Source organism: Aedes aegypti, chromosome 2 (genome assembly GCF_002204515.2).
Source record: "Aedes aegypti strain LVP_AGWG chromosome 2, AaegL5.0 Primary Assembly, whole genome shotgun sequence".
Taxonomy (NCBI): Eukaryota; Metazoa; Arthropoda; class Insecta; order Diptera; family Culicidae; genus Aedes; species Aedes aegypti.
The window spans coordinates 352,137,891-352,163,327 of record NC_035108.1 but is presented as its reverse complement, the minus strand read 5'-3'; the positions used below and the strand labels follow the sequence as shown (position 1 = coordinate 352,163,327).

At 38.8% G+C, this 25,437-nt stretch overlaps 2 protein-coding genes across 6 annotated transcripts in view; both read left to right on the top strand.

Annotated features, from left to right (window-relative positions):
* The first annotated feature begins 581 nt into the window (after positions 1-581).
* Positions 582-11,821, top strand: LOC5569863 (eukaryotic translation initiation factor 3 subunit H). Its single transcript, XM_001658709.2, has 3 exons — positions 582-735; positions 1,669-2,349; positions 11,344-11,821. The coding sequence occupies exons 1-3, from the start codon at positions 658-660 to the stop codon at positions 11,593-11,595; spliced, it is 1,011 nt and encodes a 336-aa protein (XP_001658759.1). The 5' UTR covers positions 582-657; the 3' UTR covers positions 11,596-11,821.
* A 10,079-nt stretch (positions 11,822-21,900) lies between these two features.
* Positions 21,901-25,437, top strand: part of LOC5565334 (SPRY domain-containing SOCS box protein 3) — a 43,051-nt gene continuing 39,514 nt past the window's right edge. For 2 of the 5 annotated variants that reach the window (XM_021846311.1, XM_021846312.1), the window contains exon 1: positions 21,901-22,414. The gene's annotated coding sequence lies outside the window, so the exon portion shown is untranslated. Of the gene's footprint in view, positions 22,535-25,437 lie in introns of all 5 variants that reach the window. The other 3 variants (XM_021846307.1, XM_021846310.1, XM_021846308.1) reach the window with 2 other exon arrangements.

The window sequence follows — 25,437 nt, the reverse complement described above, 5'->3', positions numbered from 1 at the left end:
ATATTTTTCCACATAAGTTCCCGAAGCTTTCTCTTCAGACAGGCTTCACTTGACCACCTAATGTTGATACATACACATGAAATTATACCGTGAAATCAATGACGAAATCCATATGGCTACCACACTCGAGTCATGAGGTTTTCCTTTTTGCGCAAATCTGTAAGTAAAACACACGACCTTGACGTGTTGATTTTCTCAGTGTATGGTTCGATCGGCATATGGACTTATCCACTCCACGGTCTTCTTTTACTGTCGACTTTCTTTTTCTTTTCCGCTCTAAATGCGGGCCGTGTTTATATAAAATGACATCCGGACCAACATCCAGTGAAGGAATGTTCACCGAATGACATGAAGTGGATGAATGTGCAGCGAAATCGTTCATTTTCTGTAAACATGGCCCGCAGTAAGGTTTTCTTCCCGCTGGAAGTTGCAGCGTGACGTCATCGTAGATAAGTTCATTCGGATCAAAATCCAAACACTGCTACGCCACAAGCTGTTTTCATATGTTGAACCCGAAGAGTAGGATTTTGGTTACTTCCCACAGTCCACACCGAAATCAACTGGGGCATAATCTTCTGTCAAACTTGATCTCCGTTCGAACTTCTGTCATCGAGTTGTCATCCCCGCATCATCATTTTCCTTTCGTAGTGTTCAAAAATGGCGAGTCGTGCTCAAAATCGTCGTCCGGCGCAAGAAGTCGATAATACCATCTCGTACGTCCAGTGCGATGGCCTGGTAAGCAAAACTATATAATTTCGGTGCCGTTCTGCAATTCTCGAAGGTTTTTTCCTCAAGATTTTGCGGTATTCCAGGGGAAAATCGTGATTGAAAATTGGTCGCTTTTCACCATGCTGTGTTAAGGCTGGATTTTGCTTGGTTGACGTTTCGGTTTAACACTCATCGTACCAAGCGGCAAATTTCTACTTGCTAATAATCTTTTAATTAGACACCAATCCGTGCGTCCGGGGGCTGCGTTTTGAATTTTCTTTCACGTTTACTTCGGTGTAGCGGTATTTTCAGAATCATTGTGTTTTGCCACTTTCAAATGTTTTGTGAAAAAGTGTGGAAAACTGATAAAGTCAACGAGTCTGTGTCTGTGATCAAAGATTAAATTTAAAAATAAGATTACTTAAAGATCCCGTACCGATTCCCGGTCGATCTGGGATCTTTGAGTAATGGGAATTTGCCTAACATTCCTGGGCATAAAGTAACATCACAGACAAACAAACATACCACTGGCTGAATTTCCAAAGACCGCTCAATATTTTAAATTTGCTGTTTGAAACCTCACAACCAGAGACGCGTTTAACACGTCCTTGGAAGTCGAGAAAATTTCCTTTACGAAAAGATTTTTGATCGTTGGGATTCGAACCCACGATCCTTAGCTTGGTCTTGAATAGCTGCGCGTTTACCGCTACAGCTATCGGAGCCCCTAGAAGAAGGCTTAATTTCAATGGGAACGTAGTTTGGCATATATATTTTTCGCCTAGGTTCAAAACCCATCCAAAATAGTCTTATTAAATGGCGGTGAACGAGGAATCTGAACGTGGCCGGCAATGGAAATTGTCATGTCTTATCATCTCTGGTTTCTGGCAGTTTCAGTATGAAATCTACGAAAAACTCAGTTATTACTCAACGCTCGCTAATCTTTCATTTCCCACTTTACAGGCTGCGATGAAGATGGTCAAACATTGTCATGAGGAATCGCGGAGCAACATGGAAGTGGCCCAGGGTGCCCTTCTCGGCCTTGTGGTGGACGATCGGTTGGAAATCACCAACTGTTTCCCGTTCCCAAAGTCGTCCGACGAGACAATCGATGAGGAAGAGTACCAGCTCAATATGATGCGTCGTTTGCGTCTGGTCAATGTGGACCATTTCCACGTCGGATGGTACCAGAGTGCCGATGTTGGCAACTTCCTGTCGTTGCCGCTGCTGGAATCGCAGTATCACTATCAGACCAGCATCGAGGAATCGGTGGTGGTCATTTACGACACGCAAAAGTCCGCTCGGGGCTTCCTGACGCTGAAGGCCTACCGGCTCACTCCTCAGGCCATTGCCATGTACAAGGAGGAGAAGTTCACTCCGGAGGCGCTGCGCAATCTCAAGGTTGGCTACGAGAATCTTTTCATTGAGATTCCGATCGTCATCAAGAACTCGGCCCTCTGCAACATCATGATGTCGGAGATGAAGGAAATGGTCCCCGAGGAGGAGGGAACGCACTTTTTGGACCTGGGAACGGCTTCCGTGCTGGAAAATCACCTTCGCTGTCTGATGGACCGCGTTGATGAACTCAATCAGGAGGCCAACAAGTTCAACAAGTATCAGCAAACTGTCATTCGACAGGAGCAGGTAAGCTACATTTTGGAATTTTGCCTGATTTAACTGATAACTGGTGCAGTAATTCAAGCGGATATGAGATTTTTGTCTTGACTAATTGATTTTACAACCATATTTGCTTTGGATAATATGTTCTGAATTTCCATTACTACAAATTGTATGACCCTACTTTTCATACTTGTCTATTTTAATGCAAGTCTCTGAAATGTTTGTATTTTTAATGGCAGATCTTAGAAGTCTCTTCATCTATTTTCCTCTTTCTATTTGTATTAAGGTGACACGGGAGACCGTGTTATTTTCCCTATCTTTTGTCTCACTCTAACAATTATCATCAGAACTTTGTGTAAGCAAATCTCGAGTTTTAGTGAACCGATGAAGTTGAAAATTTAATGGGTTGTGCACTACATATATAGAATCATAGTGATATATTTTTCGCATCGATATATCGAGTGGTTCTTGAGATTTGCTTCTTCAAATGGATAGGGTGATTATGATGACGTTCCGTACGGCCTTAAATCCTGGGTTCAAAGGCTCCAGATATACCGTCAGAGACTCTTTCACGATTGTTCTTCAGGAACATCTTATCAAATTCCTTGGAAGCTACAAGAATTCTTCAAGTGATTTTTCCTGAGATTTCACCTGGAAAACTCTGAAATTCCTCCTCCTGAAAAAACTCTTCTAGGAACTCGTCATGAAATTCCTCCAGACTTTTAAGGGAATCACTAAAGAAATTCATTCAGAATTTGCTTCAGGCTGTCCTGGAAGCCTACGCCACTACTTCTAATAATTACCACAGAAACTATTCGGAAAATTTTCTTATTTCCCAAATTTTCTAGGACTTTCTCTAGCGATTTTTCTATCAATTCATCCACAGATTTTTTCACTAGCTATTCTAGCAAATTTTCCAACGAATTCTACAGCTCTTACAAGATAATTCTCATGATTATTTCTAGAGTTTTTGAAAAAAAAAAATCGTTTAAGAATTGTTTGGGTAATCCTACCAGAACTCCTCAAGGAGTTCCTACGCCGATTTTTTCCATTTCTTCTTCCAGGCATTTTTATATGGATTCCTTCGCTAATTCATCCACTGGCTGTCTCATGAGTTGGTCCAAAATTCCTTCAGGGATAATTTCAGGAAATCTAGTAAAAGGAACCACCAGGAATTTCTCAGTTATTATTTCGACTGGGAATTCCTGATTAAATTCCTCCAGAATTTTTCTCCATCATTTGTCTCCATCTACTTTTGCAATTCTTTTGAACATTCCTCGGTCAATTTTATATACAATATTTTCATGGATTCTCTTATATCTGGTATAAATTTCTTCCGGAGTTGCGGTTGATGTTTTTAGACATTCTTTCGGAAAATCCTACATGATATTATCCAGGGATTCGATTGATATTTTTTCAATAAATTTGTTAGGAATTTATCTAAAAAATCTACCATGACTTCATCAGAGATTACTATAGGACTTCAACAATTTTCAAAAACAATTTTGACAATTCCCTGAAGTCATTCGTGGATAAATTGTTTGAGTAATTTTTGAAGGTATCCTTTCAGGAATTCCTGGTCGAAATATTTAAAATAAATCTGAACGATTAATCCGGAGGAAATGTTATGAAATCGGTGGAGGCATCGCTGGAGAAATTACTGGTTGAATTCATGGAGATTTCCTAAACGCAAATCTAAGACAAAATTATATCGAAATCATTCTATGAACTTCTGGAAGATTTACAATTTTTCTTGAGAGTGCGTTTCGGAAAGCCCAAATAAGCAGTTTCGTATTCTTCACCGTCGGATAGATTCTTTTTTTCCGTTTCCGCGTTTTGCTGGGCTCTGTGGAAGCTGTCGGGTGAGCGACGGAATCAGGATCAATCGTGTTGTTCGGTTCGCGTTGTGCGAGTGAGAAAAGATATTTGTGTTCAGTCGAGGATGGATTACACTGCGGAACACGTTTTTGTCTCCAGCACCAAAATACCGCTAGTCACTTAATTAAGGGTTGCTTAATCCATTGCCGTTTTCAGAAATATCATAGCACGTCTAGTTTTTGAGATATTGACTGTTGAAAAAGCAAAAAATGACTATTTCAGCCAACTTGCATGCAAGTTTGCCAGCTTGTAAGGTAATATATTGGCTTAATTTGCCACACAATTCAAACTTTATGTGTATAACAATACTTATCATCAAAGTTTGTAATACTTTCGATGCGGAAAATTTATTTTTTGATGGTTTAGAGAATTGTTGTATTTTGCCATATAGAAGAAACGAAGAATTTTGTATGGAGACTGCAAGCATGTTGAAAAAATCGGTTTAATCAAAATTTAATCGCGCAATTTCAATCAAATTATGTCTGAAATGAAAGTTCAAGTTCTATTTTGCATGTTTGGCGGATTAGATCACAAAAAAATTTGATAAATCGTACTTTAAATTTCATGTTAACATGAATAAAACTAGTGTTTTATACAACTTTGGCGACCTGTAGCTAAAAATTGTGACGTGCTGGAACATTTCTGAGAATGGCACCAGATTCAGCAACCCCAAATCTACTAGAGACACATAATTTGATCCTTGAGACACGCAAAAATGTCATTTTTGTTACGCTGTGTTACCAGCTGGTGAGCTCGTTTCATGCTTATGGTAACACACATATTGCTGTGGTGGGGAAGATTCTTCAACTTCTTAACGGAAACCGAACACCAGTATCTTGGTGAGAGTAAGCGTTAACCTAAAACGATTGTTTAATTAATGTTTTTCGAACACAACGTACATTTCTGGCTGAACCTTGGATCTCAAGATCGTATCAATTGAACTGGATGGTCCTATAACACTTTCCCGAAAACTTTTATCCCTAATGCAACGATACCCCAATGACACATTATCTCGAATGACACATTACCCCGGAAACCTTTACCCCGAATAGCAGATTACCCCGAAAATCAGTTCACCGAATACGACACTTCCCCGAAAGTCAGTGATGTACTTCAAGAATTTTTTCAAGGACGCTCGCGAATTTGACCCTAAAAATTCATCTTCCTCGTACTGTTAGCGAGGTTTCCTGGTAGTGTTAAATAAATTAACTACTATTATTCTTATCAGTGTGTTTTTATCTTTTCAATCATCGACTGTTCTTTCGAGGTTGTATTCTTCTTCTTCTTGGCATAACGTCCTCACTAGGACAGAGCATGCTTCCCAGCTTAGTGTTCTTATGAGCATTTCCACAGTTATTAACTAAGAGCTTTCTTTGCCAAAGTTGCCATTTTCGCATTCGTATATCGTGTGGCAGGTATGATACACTCTGTGCCCAGGAAGTCAAGGAAATTTCCATTACGAAAAGATTCTGGACCGACCGGGATTCGAACCCAGACACCTTCAGCATGGCTTTGCTTTGTAGCCGCGGACTCTGGTTGATACCTTGATGGCTACAGCGTAGCGTCACGCCATTGCCCGGCGTATTGTAGAGCTCCATCTTCGTCGGTCTTGGGTGAAACTTCTCCAGTTGCCCCGAACGTTTAGGGTCGCCAGGTCCTCTTCCACTGCGTACAGCCAGCGTATTCGTGATCTTCCCCGAAGCCGCCGACCTGTACCTGGTTCCCTGCTGAATATTATTTTCGCAATTCTTTCTTCCGACATTCGCACTAAGTGACCAGCCCACTAAAGTCTGCCGTATTTTACACGATTGATAATATTCGCATCTTTGTACACTTGATACAACTCGTGATTCATGCGTCTGCGCCACACACCATTTTCGAGTTTCCCACCGAGTATTGTCCGCAGCACTTTACGCTCGAAAACACCGAGAGCTTTCCGGTCTGACTCTTTCAACGTCCACGCTTCGTGCCCGTAGAGAGCCACCGGAAGAAGCAATGTTTTATACAGGGCGAATTTTGTTTCCATTTGCAAGCTGCGGGACCTAAGCTGGTTACGTAGTCCGTAAAAGGCCCTATTCGCAGCCGCAACACGTCTTTTGACTTCGCGGGAAACGTCGTTGTCACATGTCACAAGTGTTCCAAGGTAAACAAATTCTTCAACAACTTCAAACACATCCCCATCAAACACTACCTCAGCACCTAAACCACCGTGCCTGACTCTATCTCTACCTGAAACCATGTACTTCGTTTTGGTAGAATTAAGGGGGCAGGATCCGTCATTGATTTTGGAATTTTCAAAAGCAGTTTTTTTCGTTCAAAATCAAGAAAATTTACAGGAAAATGTGTTCACAGTATTCTATTCTCCAACCGGAACACAGTGAACACATTTTCATCGATTAATTTTAGTTTTGAGCAGAAAAACTGCTTTTGAAGTTTCGGGAGGGCAGGATCAAACATGTCGCGCGTCGGTCTCGTAAGTGAAAAAGTGGCGTGATCGGTGAGTTCGGTTGAAGAAAGTGAAAAAGTGCCGCGATCGGTTAGTTCTGTTTGATCTTTCGACCTTGACACTTGCTTTTCCCGGGGCAAGCGACGAGGGCAGGATCAAACATGTCGCGCGTCGGTCTCGTAAGTGAAAAAGTGGCGTGATCGGTGAGTTCGGTTGAAGAAAGTGAAAAAGTGCCGCGATCGGTTAGTTCTGTTTGATCTTTCGACCTTGACACTTGCTTTTGCCGGGGCGAGCGACGAGGGCAGGATCAAACATGTCGCGCGTCGGTCTCGTAAGTGAAAAAGTGGCGTGATCGGTGAGTTCGGTTGAAGAAAGTGAAAAAGTGCCGCGATCGGTTAGTTCTGTTTGATCTTTCGACCTTGACACTTGCTTTTCCCGGGGCAAGCGACGAGGGCAGGATCAAACATGTCGCGCGTCGGTCTCGTAAGTGAAAAAGTGGCGTGATCGGTGAGTTCGGTTGAAGAAAGTGAAAAAGTGCCGCGATCGGTTAGTTCTGTTTGATCTTTCGACCTTGACACTTGCTTTTGCCGGGGCGAGCGACGAGGGCAGGATCAAACATGTCGCGCTTCGGTCTCGTAAGTGAAAAAGTGGCGTGATCGGTGAGTTCGGTTGGAGTAACTGAAAAAGTGCCGCGATCGGTTAGTTCTGTTTGATCCTTCGACCTTGACGCTTGCTCCTGGGCAGTGCGTCAAGAAAGCCCGAACAGTTTTTTTTTTTTTTATTCTTTTTGGGTCGCGCGCTTATTTTGTTTTTCCCTGAGTGCTTTTTTATAGCCGAGCAAACGAGTGAAGCCGAAAGTGGATTGTGGCTGCTCAGTCAAGGATAACGGATCAATTGGTGAGCTCGTTTCATGCTACTATTTCTAATCTATAAAATATGTATGACTGCACATTCAATCGTTACAATGGTGGGATGTAAATATGATTTTTCAATAAACTATGGATGGTTCGTCACTGTGAGTGTCGACACAAACTCTGATTCATGATTTATTTATGTTTAACATTTTTTTTTTTCAGAACACCTCTTATATACCTTTATTTTTGCAATTAAAAAAACTTTGAATGGTTCGACACTACAAGTGTAGACTTGCGAAAGGTTCACTTTATTCAACAAACTTTGGATGGTTCGCCACTGTAAGTGTCGGCATAAGAATAAGAGTGTTCTATGATGTCCCAACCAATCGAATTTTTTGTTTCTTTTCAAATGAGTAAAATATAATAACACATGCTTTCGTCCTGACAGCTGTAGGAATGTTACATTTAGGTATTTGTTCAACAAACTTTGAATGGTTCGTCACCTCAAGTGTCGGCATAATTTTCCTCTACATAGAAATTGTTCATATCAAATGAAAATATTATATTTACGTATAAGCATGTATATATCTCACAAATCATTGTTTATCATGGTCTAATCGCTTATCAAAGTGAATCCTATGACCCAACGATCCTCCCCATTAACAAACATCCCTCCCAGTAACCTTTGTGGAGATGCAGAGGCAAACACGGTCTCCAAAAAGCAAAGGTTACACACTAACATTCCTTCCCCCAATCCCACCTGACTGCAAGGACGTGGCCGGCGCCGTTATTGACCCTGTATAAATAGAGGCACTGAATTATGCACACTGAAGAAGATTATGGCCAATCCCAGCCGAACTTCTAGTTGATTCTTTGTGCATTTTCACTGACTTCGGTCAATCACGGAATAGCAACCATTGATATGTGTAGTCAGTCTAAGCTAAGCTAAGCTAAGCTAAGAAAAACTGCTTTTGAAGTTTCGATGATGACGATGATTACGATGACGGAGCGTTGAACGTTAATGGTCAGGCCTATCCTCACTGTCTCCCTTTCAGAGGCACGAAGACCTCTTCCACTGTCCTGCGATCGATTCCAATTAGGTCTATATCGTCCGCAAAGCCAAGGAGCATGTACGACCTTTTGATAATAGTACCATTTCTCTGCACGCCAGATCTCCCAATAGCACCCTCGAGTGCAATGTTGAACAGTAAATTCGAAAGTGCGTTTCCCTGCTTCAATCCGTCTAACGTCACGAACGAGGTTGACACCTCGTCTGCGATCCGAACACTTGATTTCGAACCATCCAGCGTAGCATTTTCAGCATCCATTTTCAGACATTATCTGCCAAAGCTCATTTATTTTCACTGAGTCGTACGCCGCCTTGAAATCAATAAACAGATGGTGAGTCTGCAACTTATACTCGCGGAATTTGTCTAGGATCATTCGCAAGCTAAGCTTGTCGAACGGCCCTCACGAAAACCAGCTTGGTATTCGCCGACGAAGGACTCCTCGAGCGGTCGCAGTCTGTTAAACAGGATGCGCGAAAGAATTTGACATTTGGTGTTGGTATTCGTGAAAACGGTAGCTAGAGCGTCGTTCCTGGCTAGAACTTGTTCTCATATTAATTCCCTACTGGCACCCTGAAAGCAAGTATCATTGTCTATGTAGAACTTAGCTGGAGGAGCGCGGCGGGCTATGAAGCGACGTACAGCCGTTGATTGGGTGGATGGATAAACTCTGAACGACCTCTAAATCCATCTTTTTACCTGACTACGACCGACTTTCACCAGTACAGTAGGTGAACTCCGGCCACATTTTCTTCGAAGAGAAAAAAAAATTCTTTCATAACTCACCAGCAAGAAATTTTTCTTTCTACACATAGAACCGGGATCAGTAGCATCCTCAATGTGTAAGTACTGGTGCTCTTATTATTATAACAAACAATAACGGCGACAGCTGCGTCCGAATGCAGGCCAATTTGAAGATGTTGATGTGTTACTTGCTTTATGAAAGCCGAGGAGTCCTCTGTTCTTCCACAAGAAAACACTGGAAGTTTGGATTTGTTTTGGAGAACGATAGAAATATAATTTAAAATTAATACGTGAGTACTCAACTAGGGTTGGACAAATTGAGATGTAAAATTAAGAAAAATAATAGAATCGTTCTGGTGGCCTTTAATACGTGAGGTTATACACGGATGATCCGAAAGAACTAGAATCCAAAATTTCACAATTTTCCATGACCAACTATTTTAAAAACACGTTTGAAATTTGTATGCAAATTACTTTTGAATCATACCTCGGCAAATTTTACTTCAGGGCGAGCTGTCATTATGTAAATTGGAATGTCATTGAGTCGACGGATTGGAATCTTTTTTAATAATTTATATCAACATAATCTTTTGATCAAGCTACGAAAAAACTGTGAATTTTTCTTCACTAGACAACCCAATTGATGTACCAAACACTACTCGCGGACTTTCAGCGAACCTTATCCCTGTAATACCCAACCCCGCCTTCAGACGTGGTACACTTTGGAATTTTGTGTATTGTTTTCGTAGCACGGAAATTAAAATGATTTTATTTTTGGCTTAAACCTTGACTCATAACACGCATATAAAGAAAGTTTTTTATGACTTTTGAAACTTTTTTTTATTTTTGAAAATTGTTAGAAAAATTGTATTCTTATATAACCTACAAATGCCTTGGGTTCATTTAACCTGTAATATAAAAAATCGTATCATTTATATTTTTCTACTATCAACCTATCACAAAAGAAGAGCTTGGTGGTACAGGTTGGACTCGATTATCCGGAGGCTCGATTTTTTTTTTCACTTTCGATAATCGAATCACTAAGAAAAAAATTGAAATTTTTGATAAAAGAACCTAAATATTATCTGTTTTCGTTATTTTATTTATATGGTGCGGTGGCGCAGCCAGAATTTTTTTCTAGGAACAGTAGAGGTCTTTACAAGAAAAAAAAATTTTGACCGGCTTACACATAAAACCACAACCCTTTTCTTAAATACGTTCTAAACTGCAAAATCATTCATATTGTATATTGCAATACCAAATTATCTCAGATTCATGCATAAAAATTGAAAAACAAGAACATCAAAAAACAAATTCCGGATAATCGAATCCCGGATAATCGAGTCCCCGGATAATCGAGTCCGACCTGTATTAAAATAAAACCTGTTTTTCCGTTAGTTACCTACACGGAAAATTCAAAAAAATCCAGAAAAAAATCAAAATATAATATTTATAAAAGTATCGTAATTGAATTATTATTATTGCCCGAAATTAGCAACTAGAAGAGGCTTCAAGAAAAAAAAAATAAGGATAAGGATGTTCAAAAACAAAAAAAATATAAAAATCAAAAACCAAAATTGCGAATAAAAATAAATCATGATCCAAAATGTGTTTAGAACGATTTTAGATAACTAAAAATGATATTTTGATCGAAAATAAAAATTTGAGTATTAGAGGGTTAATCATCAGAAACCTCTGTGATCGTTTAAAAAAATGAGCTGTCATGAAGCAGGAATTACGCAAACATCCCAAAATAGTCAAAACAGACAAAATAGAATGGGTCAATGTATATGTCGGTTTTAATGTTGTACAAAATCTCATAAGAGAATAGTCTAATTCAAAAGTATACATCATAAAAGCTACGCATAAAAAAATGACTCCTCCGATTTTTAGAACTGAAAGTTTTGAACATATTCTCCGTAACAAAGATGGTTGTAAAATCAATAAACCGAAACGAAAACCTATTGTCCGCCTAAATTAGCTATCTTGACAAGTGTGGACTGGAATTAACGTTCTGATTTTCTCGCAGGATAAGCATCGCATGCTGGCCAAGCATGCCCAGGAAAACGCGGCCCGTATCGCCAAGGGTGAGGCCGCCATCCCGGACGAAGAGGTTCAGAAACTGTTCCGACCACTGCCGGTTCCGTCGCGGTTGAACCCGATGATCGTGTCCGGCCAGATCAACACCTACGCCCAGCACATTTCCCAATTCTGTTCCCAATCGTTGGCTAAGTTGTACATGACCCAAGCCCTGCAAGGTGCCAAGGAAAACAAGCAGTAAACTATTGTGTGTAGCAAAACAGGTTCTTAGCTGATGTATCGAAGAGTGACAAGCGGACACAGAACATTTCCATTGTAATTGAAAGTGCGAAAGAGAGAAACTTTTTTGGAGTAAGATATCGTTGAAGTTGGTATTTAGAAAGCGGTAATAAACAAGGTTTTCGTAATCGGATTAGTTCTGAATAAGATCAAAGGAACGCCGATCCGGATGCGATTCCGCACAAGAATGCGTCTCTTTTTTTGCGATTGGTGAGGAAGTGTGTGAAAGAAATTCCCTGGTGAATCACGAAAAGTTTCTGGATGGTTCTGGAGATTTAGATTCCGCCACATGAATAATTTTAAATAAATGAAAATGTGTGGACTTCCCATGATTCTTATTCCGGACGCTTCCTTACTTTTGCATTGATTTCCGGACACTTTGATACCAATTCTGGACAGCTCATGAAAATCATAAATAGAGAAGTGAAATGATCGATTGAAATCGCCAAACCACTAAACAGACGTCTAAGGCAGTTGGGCATTGTAAATTTTCATAGATATTTATGATAAACTAGTGGTCCCGGCAAACTTCGTCTTGCCATCAAGTAGGCTGTTGAAAAACGCCATGGAACGCCCCGTGCAAAATGGAAGTTCCGTTCACTCCTGTTTTTTTCAACTTTCCCGTTAAACATCCTTTGCTTTTTATATACACAAACACGTCGGAACACTTCAGGAACATAACTATGGAAGAATTTTCAAAATCCGTTAGCCCGTTCTCAAGCCATTTCGTGACATACAAACATCATTCCATTTTTATTTATATAGAAGATATATAGAAGATAGAAGATGATTATTAAAACAAGCTTCGAAAATGCGAATTTTTGAACGGCAAAAATTGAAACATTTCACACGAAATGTTTCCCATACAAAGAAGAGTGTCCGGAATTAAAAGCTGTCCGTAATATGAATCAAAACGGTTGATACGATTGTATAACATTTTGCGGTAATCCACTTCGCGGTATACTATTACGCGGTTTGTCATTTCGCGGTACGACATTTCGCAGTTAGTACCATTTGGCGGCATGTCGATTCGCGGTCAGTACCATTTCGCGATGTACTGTTTCGCGGTTCGGACCGGGAAGTTTCATCTATCCTAACAGAGCAAATTGAGGGGCTGCCTGTGTTCAAAAGAAGGGTAAATCACCGATGAAAATATTATAAGTGATAATGACAACAATTTTCAGTGCAACTCGTAGGAAAAACCACACCGCGAAATGGTATAGACCGTGAAATGGTACTAGCTGCAAGACGGTAAACCGCAAAATGATACAAACCGCGAAATGGTACACCGCGAAATGGTTTACCGCGAAATGTCGGACAACCGGTTGATACAAATACAGAAAAATGTCGTGTATCATAACGTTTAAGGAATTTCATTGAATAAATTGCGTTTTTTTTTTTAAGGCACTCCGTGCTCGTGGCCACTACTGTGCCGGAATCAGTTGATCTGTCTCTTCTTTACCGATACAGATCTATTTTTAACTAATCTATATTTACATCTGCTTTCACTCTCTTCTACTCTTTTGCTCTCACATCGAGCAGGTAGGAGAGTGCTCTGCTGTTAGTCCGATCGATTTCCATAAGCCATAGTCCATTGCTCTTGCGGTGGTTCGTTTTCCCGTGTTCCTGAGTCGTTTGAGGCTAGCTGCCTGCGAAGTGGGTCAGTTTGTCTCAGTCACCATCTGATACTGACGGAGGATGGATGTGCTGCCCAAAGCACGGTCCTCCGTGCGGCGTCTTCTGGTGGCTGGACGGTTTTTTTTTGTGGAGGGGCTGGGAATTGAACCCATGACCTTCCGCTTATGAAGCGAAAGCGTTACCTCAAGGCTACCGACCCCCCTAAATAAATTGCGTTATCCTAGGGAATTGCAGAAGTGTCGACATATAATATTATTTTTTAAAGAAATTCACCAGCACCATGACAAACGCGAACACTGTCCTAACTACACTTTATTCTCAATAATATCATTGAAGCGTGCGATAAATACGATTGAGAGTGTTTTAACTTTTTTTCTGTGATTTCATTGTATATTATGATCTTTCTGCGTCCACTATAAAGAGGGAACTTGTTAGAGATTCTGTAAGACGTTAGATTTGTTAAGAGAGGATCCAGAATTCTATACAAGAATCATAATCAAGGATACGGGTCTCAACATAATCAAAATGATCCTTACGAGTTTCCTTACTGTACCCTGGAGAATCCTCAGGGGATTATTGGTCCTAAGAATTTTTAGCAGATTCTTGAGGATGTCTGCAGATTCCTAGTTGACACTGAGGGTTTCTTGCGGGATCCTGACAATATGTCCAAAATCTGATGATTCGTAATAAACTCTTAAGAATTCTAGAGTTAAAAAATATGGATAATGTGGATTTCTAGTGGTATTTTGAGTATTACTGGCGAAATCTTGAATGTTTTGAAAAGGTTTCCGAAAAAAGTGCTAATGCCTGAGAATAATAAACTTTCGAACATTTTCATCGAAGACAAGAGAATTTTCTCAGCAATATCGCAACGGAATCCCAAAATGTTAATTCCTAGCCAAATCCTTAGCGAGATCTAGAGAATTCTAGGCGAATTGTACGGATTCATAGTAAAATGCTTCAGAGCCCTAGCATTTTCTGTAGATTCCATACGAGCACCTGAAGATTCCTATCAGGCTTTTGAGGTTTCATGGCAGAATCATAAGGTAGGTGTATCAAGCTCAATTGAAAATGGTAAGAAACATTGTCCCAAATGCTGCTACCCCGAATGAACAATTAACTTCCATGTCATTTCCTCGGTCTAAGTCAGTGGTTCTCAACCTTTTTGCAACTTGAAGTTAAAGTTTGTAGAACTTCGAAGGGCGACCCCCTTTGAAGTTCTACAAACATCCCGTGGATCCCTAAAATGGATTTCAAGGCCATGAAAGTTTACGAAATCCTTCCAAAGATCTCATTACGAATCAGCAGATACCCAGGCACACCCAAAAGTCACGTCTGTAATTTATTAAAAACTAGTGGTCCCGGAAAACTTCGTCTTGTCATCAAGTAGGCTGTTGAAAAACGCAATGGACCGATGCACGAGTTCACTATCTGACGTTTGAGCGGTGCCGTGCTATTTACGTGACCATGGCAACAAGTGAATTCGGCACCGCTCAAACGTCAAATTCTTGAACTCGTGCACAGGTCCATGGATCGTCCCATACAAAATGACAGTTCCGTTCACGCTCGTTTTTCCGACCTTCACGATGAATATACTGGGATTTTGATACACACAAACACGTCGGAGCCCTTGTTGAAAAAAAAAAACGGAGAAATAATCATTCAAGTCCGTTGACCCGTACGTAAGCCCTTTCGTGACATACAAACACCATTCCATTTTTATTTATATAGATAGCATTGAAACTAAGCACTTTCAATAAATTCGTTAGTGGTACATTTTTATACTGATGTATGCAAGTCGTCCCCTTCGCTTCCGTTGCTTAAGTCAGCGGTTTGGGACTAGCCCTTGCAAAAGCTAAGGAATAGGAAGGTGATATGCACAAAACTCTTCAAATTCTCATACATGTGTACAAACAGATAATGTAATACTTCTTAAAATCATCTGGAGTCCACTGAACTTACTAAGAATTTTGTCAATAGTTTACTAAACATGTTTCAGAGGGTCCGATAATAAACTTCTGAGATGGATCTTTTCAAAATCAACAGAAAATAAGGAAGTTGAGATGCTTCCAATAAAAGTAGCCGGCTTGTTAAAAATATTCACAATAGTACAACGAAGTTCTGTTCGAAATCCAAAAGATTTCCACTAGTTTGAAAAATCTCTGGGCGTTTCTCAAGTTTTCCATCATTAACATTGAAATTTTCGTCAACAAATTGTCCAAAGAAAGATTTGGTGTCCTCCATGCAAGCTGTTCGGTATCATTTCATAAACTTCCAATAAACTAGGCCGTTGCAGCAGTTCGTTAAAATGTCACCAGAAATTCTTCAAAGGTCTTGTGAGATCAAGATTATTTTCAGACATCTTTATACGATCACCACGGTAAATATAAGTCAAGCTTCTCACTAAAATTATGCAAATAAATAAGATTGGTTTAATTATTTAGAAACATCGAAAAATTCCAAATTACTTCAATTTCCTGAATAGATTTCTGAGAAATTAAAAAAAAATTCTGGTGGTTTCGACAAGAAGCTGCAAAAACCTGCCAATGATTAAGCTAAAATTATGTCAAAAATTTCCTATGGATATCTATAGGAACATTGTCAAAGAAATTAATTCAAAGTCAGTGAGGTAAAATTGGGATTGTAAACTCTTATGCGCAGAAAAAAATGCAAGTATTGATCAGTTATTATGTAGTTAAAAATTGAACCATTCAATTTTTTAATATATTACAGTAATACCTCGATATAACGTAACTCGATTTTTATTTCCGTTACGTTAAATTTCGTTCAACATGTATTGTTTTGTGATAAAATGGATCTAAAATTGATGTCATTGACCTAGCAGGAGTTTTCAGCCATTCTTACATTGTTTTAGTAAAAATAAAAAAAAAGTAAAGTAAAAATTTCTGCCCAAGAAATGTTCAAGAAATTTCCTACAGTGTGCTCCATTTGAATTGTCATTTCTTTTCAACTCCGTACTGCGATCAAAGAAAAATGCTTTTCTTGAGCATTTCTTCTTCTTCTTTCTGGCGTAACGTCCCCACTGGGACAAAGCCTGCTTCTCAGCTTAGTGTTCTTATGAGCACTTCCACAGTTATTCACTGAGAGCTTACTATGCCAATGACCATTTTTGCATGTGTATATCGTGTGGCAGGTACGAAGATACTCTATGCCCTGGGAAGTCGAGAAAATTTCCAACCCGAAAAGATCCTCGACTGATGGGATTCTGTAACGATTGTCTTCGTTACATGAGTTGAATTTGTGTAATAAATGTAAACACAGTTTATATGTTAAAAACAAAAATATATGTGTTTTATATTTGTCCGTTATATCGGACAAGACAATGCATACCGTCCTTAATTATGTGGCTCATATGTTGAACTTGCCGTTCAATGTGAATAGGTTCCCTACTGGTGAGTTTGAGAACTATCACTCAAACGATTGCAGATTGCATACCTAAAGGCGCACTCCACTCAGCTCGACTCGAGTTCAGCTCGACAATTTGAGAAATTTGAAATCCTTAAACAGGAAACCCTTTTCCACCAATGAAAATTCAACACCAATCTGAATAGAAAACCGGAAACCAAAATCGAACCAATCAAAATTAAGATAATTAAAACAATAGGCATTGGCTCCACCAAAAGGGGGTTGGATTGACTTGTCGATGAAATTTGAGTTTATTCTGGTGGAAACCGTTGTTGAGTAAAGGTGGTTCTCAGTGTCGACAGCAAAGTACACGCGTGTGACATCTGAAATACGGTGCAGTGAGTCGAATATAATTAAAGTAAAGTAAACCTAGTTCTAATTACTTTCCAATTTAGATCTATTTGGATAGTTTTTCGGTTTGTGGTTCATTCACGTCAAAATAAGAGTGTCAGGCAAAATCGGTTGGACTATAAGGTAAGAACTTTATTGAAAAAGTGATGAGAGTGCTCGGACATTACAAGTTTACGTTGAACAGGTGACAACCCCATTCAACGTGGGTGTTTGGACTGGATTGCCAAGATCCATACCGTCGGGACACTCGGTCGCCGATAGGTGGCAAGCAGCTACTCCACCGCATGATAATTCCGGGACGCCAAACAACCCGTGAATACGCTGTGCGGCCATCCTAGACTACGGCGATAGGAACCAAGACCGTATTTCAAGCCCTCACCGTCCCTGAAGCGCTTCCTACGTTGGACATCTAAGCCATACGCCCTCTGGCGACCAAGTAAGCTTGTCCTAAGTGCACTCCATGATTCGAGCTCAAAAGGCCTGTAAATATTGTAAAAAGATAGTTGTTAGGTACCAATAGTTCATAAGTTTTGTTTCACACTCTTTCGGAAATTAAATCATTAGAACATGAATTCGTTAGAACTATTTGATTTATTTTGGATATTTTTTTTGGAATTAGGTTTGATAATAGTAAGTATTTTGAATTGGATTTTATCTACTTAGCGGTCTACTTTCGAACAACCGTGAAAGACCAGGCGTCTCCACCATTAACGCGAATTTCATCATCTAGCAGTTTCGAGTACCGTAAAACGGGGTAACTTTGATAGTTTTTTCGAAGAAAACTTGAATATTTATGCTTGCTGTTTCAAAGAATAATAATTTATATTTTTAAAACAAGTACTGGCATCCTAGCTATCGATTGCTGTCGATAGATTTCCAAAAGATTTATTATGAATGGATATATAATTTTTCATATAATCGAAAGTTGGTTTTCTGTTTTGGGGTAACTTTGATAATGGAGTATGAATCGAACAAAATTGAATGAATAACGAACATTTGTAGGGCATTGCATACCTCTGGGCGTTTAACGTTATATGAAAATTTCTGACTTAGATTACAAAAATGGTCCCAGTTTGTGAAAATGCTAATCGCTAAGAGATTTGAGACCGTATTCAAGTTCTATGATAACTAGGCTGTCAAAGATAAGTGGCCAACTATTCAAAACTACATCAAATACTGATCGTAGAACAGATTGTTTGTAAGCGTTTCGAAAATGCTAAAATTGTGTCAATTTTTAATATTCGTATAAAAAGCCTCAAATGCACTTGATTAGAATGACAATAGCTTTGACATGAAGTGTCATACTAATACTCTTCACTTTTGCATTCGTTTTGCTTAACTGATTAACAGAAACTTCATTATTTCGTTTAATATGTTGTGGGTCTCGCACTATCAAAGTTACCCGCATTATCAAAGTTACCCCGTTTTACGGTAGTCGTTTATAGTTGCTAATTATTCTGGTTCGATTAGGTTTCGATGAGTATAATTGATTGGTTGACTTGAATTCGATTGGTCGAGGTTTACTACGTATTTGGGAAAACCTACCCGCCCTGTTTAAAAAGTCTCTAGCCGGATTTCAACGGTGACAGTGACCCTTCTTCTGAAGGTGGCGCTTAAGTCACTGTCTACGAGTAACTATTTACGTTGGTTAGGCTCTCTTTTCGTCTTTTGGGTCATAAAATCAAGGTTACAATTCGAACCCACGACCCTCAGCTTGGTCATGCTGAAAAGCTGCGCGTTTACCGCTACGGCTATCTGGGCCCCTGAGTCTTGAGCATTTCTTGCAAGAAATTTCCCACGCACCGAGATATGCGATTACTTTTCTGTTGAAGTGCATAATTCACTTTACCCGAGTTTATTTTTTATATATATTTTGATTTTCATTTCTTTATCTTTATCTTTGCAGTAATATTCAAAGAAATGTATTATGGAAATATCTTCGGAGCTATTCTTGAACACTCGGAGAAACTCTAAAAGAAATGCATAAATGCGCTCATTCAGAAATCTTTAAAAAAAGTTTATGTTGGGCCGTCCATGAACATTTCTAACAGGTAATTATGGAACTTGAAGATTTTTTTATGGAAAACTCTTAAAACAAATCCTTTTGTAATTTCTTCACATAATTTTAGAATAAATTTCCCAAGATTTTTTTTAAGACTGTATAAGAGTTTTTACAAAGGAATCACTAAAAAACTCTTTTAAAACAAGAACTATCCTTGAGGGATTTTCCAAAAAAAAAAAAAGTTTTTGAACGAATACGTAGTTGGATTATTGGCATTATTATAGGGGAATTCTCTGGGAGATCTGCGGATTGGTCAGTTTTGGCCAAATTCTTGAAATATTTTTGTTATACAAAAAAATCCTTAGCAAAATCTCTAGACGAATACTTTAAGAATAACTTGGAGAACCCACTGAAAAAATCCTTAGGAACTTGCTTAGACATTCCTGACAGAATCAATGAAGGATTTTGTTTCACATCGAATTAAGAAACTTAAGTAGTACATAGAACGATTCTTGCATGAATCTGTTGAGAAAGTTCTGCAGAAATCCATAATGAAATGGCTGGGAATATTCCGAGGACATTGTTTTTCGAGTTTTTGGTGGAATACCTGTACGAGTTTTTAGAATAATTTCTAGAGCAATCCAAGAATTATTACTGGATATATAACAGGTTCTTTGAAAGGGCCGATGGACGAATTCATGAAAGATTGCTGGAATAATTTATGAATCTCTATACTCCGGAAGAAAGGTATCGTAGGGGGAACGGTTTGATGAATTCATAGTTGAATCCACTTGATATCCTGGAGAAACTGCTTGGTGAAATTCTTTATCAAAGGCAAAGGAAGGCTCATAGATATATTTAAAAAAGAAGCTTGGAGAAATTCAAAATTCTTGAGTTTAAAATTCCTAGAATGTGGAATTGAACATATTCTGGAAAAACAACCTGGAGGAATTCAATTACAATTTTCTGATAATATTCCTCAAGGAATCCTTAGGACGGGACTCCGTTGAGTCAATATTGACCTAATGTTTCAAGAAACTCTTGGAGGAATCGCTGAAATTGCTTTGAAAATAAAATCTGGTGGAGTCCCTGGAATCATTTCTGAAGGAAATCTCTGAAGTTTTTATTCATGAATATCAGGAGGGGAGGTCGCTGTCGGAATTATTTCAAGAATATATTTTGAGTGTTACATGAATATCAGGAGGGTTTAAGATAAGTCCATGGTTAAATTATTGATTGAATCTCTGGAAGCATCCTTGGAATGATTCTAGTTCGAATTCGTGAAGAAATTCAATGAAAAACATCAAATTCTTGGAGAAACAATTTGAACAATATCTGTAGGAAATCCTAAAGCTATAGCTAAACATTTCCTTAAGCATTAAAATATATCAAATATACGTTAAATAGATCGGCGATGGCAGATTGCCCCGGCGACACTCTAATCTGAGTTTAATCGTTTTTTTTTATGCAAAGCCAAAATCAACAATGATTATAGTTTTCATAGAAAATTGAAGTAAATAGCAGGCTTGGTTTCAGTGGGAACGTAAATGCCTGGGGGATGCGAATTGAAAATCAACAAGCAGCCAGTCAAACTACAATTTTCTTAAAAATGATTTGAGTATGCTTAGAAATGTATGGTCATGATTTCGTCACGCTAAAAAATGTTATGCAATTTATGTAACACACAAACCGCCAACTTTTGAAGAAAAGTTGTGCATAGTCCAAATTATGCATACGTTTTGTACAACTGTTCTAAAATATTGCCTAACTAACATACGGTCAAAAACATTCTTATTAAGTCTATTTATTGGGGTTATTAGCTGCATTAAACTGATGAAGCTTTGTATGAAGAATTTTATTTGTGCACTTTGAATGCGGTTTCCTGCGAGACAAGCAAACAAACAACGGTTAGCACTCATGGAAAAGATTGTATTCAATTTAAACGACTTAGATGTTCGACTGCGCACCCCTTAGGTAAATGCAACAAAAAATAAAGAAGAATGATGTATACAAATGTACAGTAATGAAAAAATGTTAGTTTTTAAATTGAGCTTATAGCTCACTCGATACCGATTTATGACTGTATTCAGTGATAGTAAACGCTTGCATTGCTCTGATTTAGCATTGATTGATGTTTGAATGTTGAAGAATGTTTATAGTAGTTCATACATCATGTTTTTAATGTAAATTGGAAAATGGGAGCCAAAAAAAAGTTACGTTACATCGAGGTGAAAATAACGTTATATCGAGTTACGTTATAAAGAGGCTACGTCATATCGAGGTATGACTGTATATATAAAAAATATGAACCCCGCTACTTTATGCAAAACGAACGATGTAGAGATTCCTTGCATTTTTTTTTATCAATCATGAAAAATTACACATTTACAATGGCTTCGCAGACCCCCTAAGAAGTCGTCACGGCCCCCAAGGGTCCGCGGACCACCGGTTGAGAAACCCTGGTCTAAGTAATGTGATTCGTTGAAATAGAGATTCGGAGCCATGTCATGTCATTTGTGTTAATGCCTTTCGGGGTAATGGGGTAGAATCATCTGAACAGAAAAACTGAACAACGGAAATGGTTGCAACTGCTCTTATCCCCTATTACTGCAGAATGTGTTTTTACCATTCGCATCTTTTCTGCAACTTATTAATTTTCGAAGGACGAAATGTTATCGTCATAGGGCTAAATGGTACGGCACCCTATAGTTATGCTTACCAATTCTCACATTTACCCACCAACACACCGAAAACACGTGCCACGTTTCGCCAGTGCTTATACGCGTCGCGCTTTTCATTCCGTCGCGACGTCTGCTTCGCTCGAAACACACCCTCTAGTATACTAATGTTTAAACGCCATCAGGATATCTCCCCATCCATCCATTCCATTCCTTCCCTATCACGGTTTTCCGCTTTCCATTTATAGGTTGTATCAAGTCCGCTCCGTCGCCGTCGTTCTCAGTCTTTACGAGGGTGGCACAGTGAACGGACACTGACTGGATAGTGGATATATCAGTGCATCGGAAAAGCTTGAACAATATATCCTTTTTGTGCTCGGCTGGTGATTATCAGCTAACCGGAAAGGACTCGCGAGTGAACATTTCAATTAGTGAGGAGTCGTCGCGTCTTGTAGTAGTGATTGATTTCCGGATTGGTTCCAGAACCAAAGCAACCTGGAAAATCTACCTGAAGAAAATCGCCTGAAGAAAGGATCTTGGGATTTTCCAAGATGTCGTCGGTCGCATTCAGTGAGCGCGCGTCGGCGCAGTAGTCGTTCCTCGCATACGTGAATCCTTGCTTCCTCTGGCCGCGACTGTCTGTCATCGACACATTGTTGACCCCCCGCTTCTGTCGTCGGTTCTGGGTGCGTAAATATTTATTCTGCTGGCATCAGGAGTGTTTTTCCGGCGAAAGGAAGATAGAAAGAAAGAAAAGTTTTCTTTGTTTTGGAAGCGAGACCAACGTAAGGCTGAAACACGACAGGGTGAATGCTCATAAGGCTGAACCATCGTTACATTTTTTACTATTTTCATTAGAATATAAATTAACACTTTACTTTGCAAAAAGAAAAAAAAAAGAGCGTACCTATTTAAAAAATTACTAGTAAAACGAGTAATTTCCGTTAAATTCGCCATGGGCTGAACAAAAGGGTGGTCCATAATGATCAAACCAGACAAAAATCTTTATTTACAAGTTGTTACTTACAACCCCCAAAATTGTGCATTTGGATCCCCAGAAGCCACTGTGAAAATATGAACGAATTCCGTCGAGTGCACTTGAAGCTTGTATGGAGAAATTCGATCAAGTATATAGGAAAACTTTTCCAACTATGTTTTTGACCATAGGGTGCGCTATAATCAATGAAATTCTTTCGTTAGTGACTTGGAGACGCTTTCTATCAATAGAGAAGAGACGGAAACAAACCGAAAGTCTTTTCGTTAAGTATACGGAATTCCATCCATTGTGATGTTCATTGTGTTTTCATCAATTAACATGATTCAGAGAATTGTGAACCTCGAAAAAAAAAATAAATATTTTAACACGTCATTCAAATTTTTTTATTTTACCGTTTGACAATTAAAATTGACTTCCTGGGTAGGACAAACGTTGGCAAAATCCACGGAATTGCGAAACTTAACAGTCAGTGGTATTGTTCTATAATTTACTTATTTAAACAACAAAATGGTGTGAAGCATGTATGTCTATTTTATTCCTTCTTTGGATTTTTCGCAGAATTAAGGCGAAGTAGGCGGCCGTCATTGAAATTTGTTCGTGTTATAAATGATTGTTGCTTGTTCATCTTACAATTGCGAATTATAGGAAATCTGTTGGTTTCGCACTGACATGGCTGAAAAAGTATCATCATATTCTCTATACGTTAGGGAACATAGTGATATTTTTTTGGATCAATACGAACTATGTCGTCTGAGTATCATTACATTGAAATTACGAGTTGTCAAGCCAACATGGTTGCCAAACGAATGATGCATATTCCGAACGTGACGATTGCAAAGGTAAAAACTAACATTTTGACATCTTTTTAATGCAGAGGACTTTAATCATAGAAGGATTGATCATCCTGTGTAGAAATTTGATTGGCTTACTTGAATAATAGCTATGAAAAGTTGAGTGTTCAGAATAGGAGTCATGTGCGGGATTTAAGACAAAACGGTAATCAAAACTAATAATTTATGGACTAAAATGAACCTCAAGTTAGTCCCTTTTGTTAAAAGTAAGCATTCAGAAAATGTACTGAGAAGTTTTTGCCCGTTTTTGCATAATTTAACATAAAAAGTCGTGCTGAATCATTAGTGCAACTGAAAGATCATTGGAAAATATGCTGGAAACTCAATTTTACTTGCCATTTACAGCAGTGGCTCAAATTGGATATCACAGAAACTAGAAACTTCCGAACTCATTGTAGATATTTTGCTGGTATTTTTAGAATAATTCTACAAGCATTTTTAGTGTTTCTGACAAGAATTCTTTTAGTAATTCTCTAAAATATACTCTATTTTTATGAATCGTGGGAAATATGATTGATTCTTTCTCCAAAAATTAATCAAGGAATATCTTGCTGAAATGTATACGACAATTCAGTCAAGAACTGCTCGAGAGTGTGCTTCAGGAATTGTTCAATAGATTTTTCCAGGAATGCCTTGAGAAATCAAGAGCATCATTGGCCATCGCCAGCAGAACTACGCTCGTGTTGTGTATAACAAACAAGCTTTGTTTAAGATGCGTATGTTCACTATCCGATGCTACCAGTCTAGGGTTAATTCATAAATTGCTCCAACGATTCTTTAGGATTCTCTTCATTGATCTCTGTGCATATTCCAATTATTTGTCAAAAAATGCTTCCAGGAGCATGGCAATTTATCCAAGTGCATCTACATCTGGCTGTCGAAATTCAGTGGGAATGATATCACTTCATGTTGAATCATGGGTAGGACAATCTGTTGACTTTATTCGCCAGACTACCCACTTCCCTCGCCACTGAAAGATGATTATAGAGTGAAGCCAATTCTCAAATGTTCAAGAGCACAAGTCCAGAGAATCAAACAGTGTTCCACGTTGAAAATTTGTTTGATTGGTCATTACCAGCATCAAATTTTCAACGTGAACGGTTGTCAGATTATCCAGACTTGTGCGCAGTGATAGAGTTTCATGAGGATTTATTTGAATTTGAACGAAAAAAGATAATTTTCAATTTCAGCGTTACGTAATCAACGGACGCTGCCTAAGGGTTTAGGGACAAAATGTCGAAAGCCAAAACATCGAAAGAAAAACGTTGAATCTTGAATCGTCAAAAGGGGCAAAAGATCGAGTCGGAAGCAGTCAATTTTCAATAGCGGTTTGGATTTATTTTTTTCACAACTTGTTTGATTAAATATGCTGTGAATAACTTGCATCTAGCGAATTATTTATTGTTTCGAAAAAGAATCATTCTTCCAAGAAATTTTTGCTTCCTTACCAGGCATTGCAGAATTCGCTCTCATTTGAGTATGAAGCACGATCAAAGCAAGCAAAGAAAAACATCCCATCTGTTACGGTCCACGATCGTCATTGTATCGCAAGGTGTAACAAGTCTGATAAATGGAAGCAGTGAGCGAGAGCCCCAAAGAGAGAGCGATGATAAAATCCATTTTTCTCGCTTGTTTACCGTTGGGGATAGGTGTTTTTCTTTACTGGCACGATAAACAATCCACGAACTTCCAATAGCACTAGGGTCCCCCAGGCTTGGAGCATGCTTAGAGGGGTTTTATCATGCACTACTATCCCCCCAATCAGATCAAAGTTGTAGCAGTATACGATAAACAGTCTCTCATAATGTGCAGCATGTTATGATAGTTACAGAGAGCGATACGTGAGAGATTCTCTCAATTT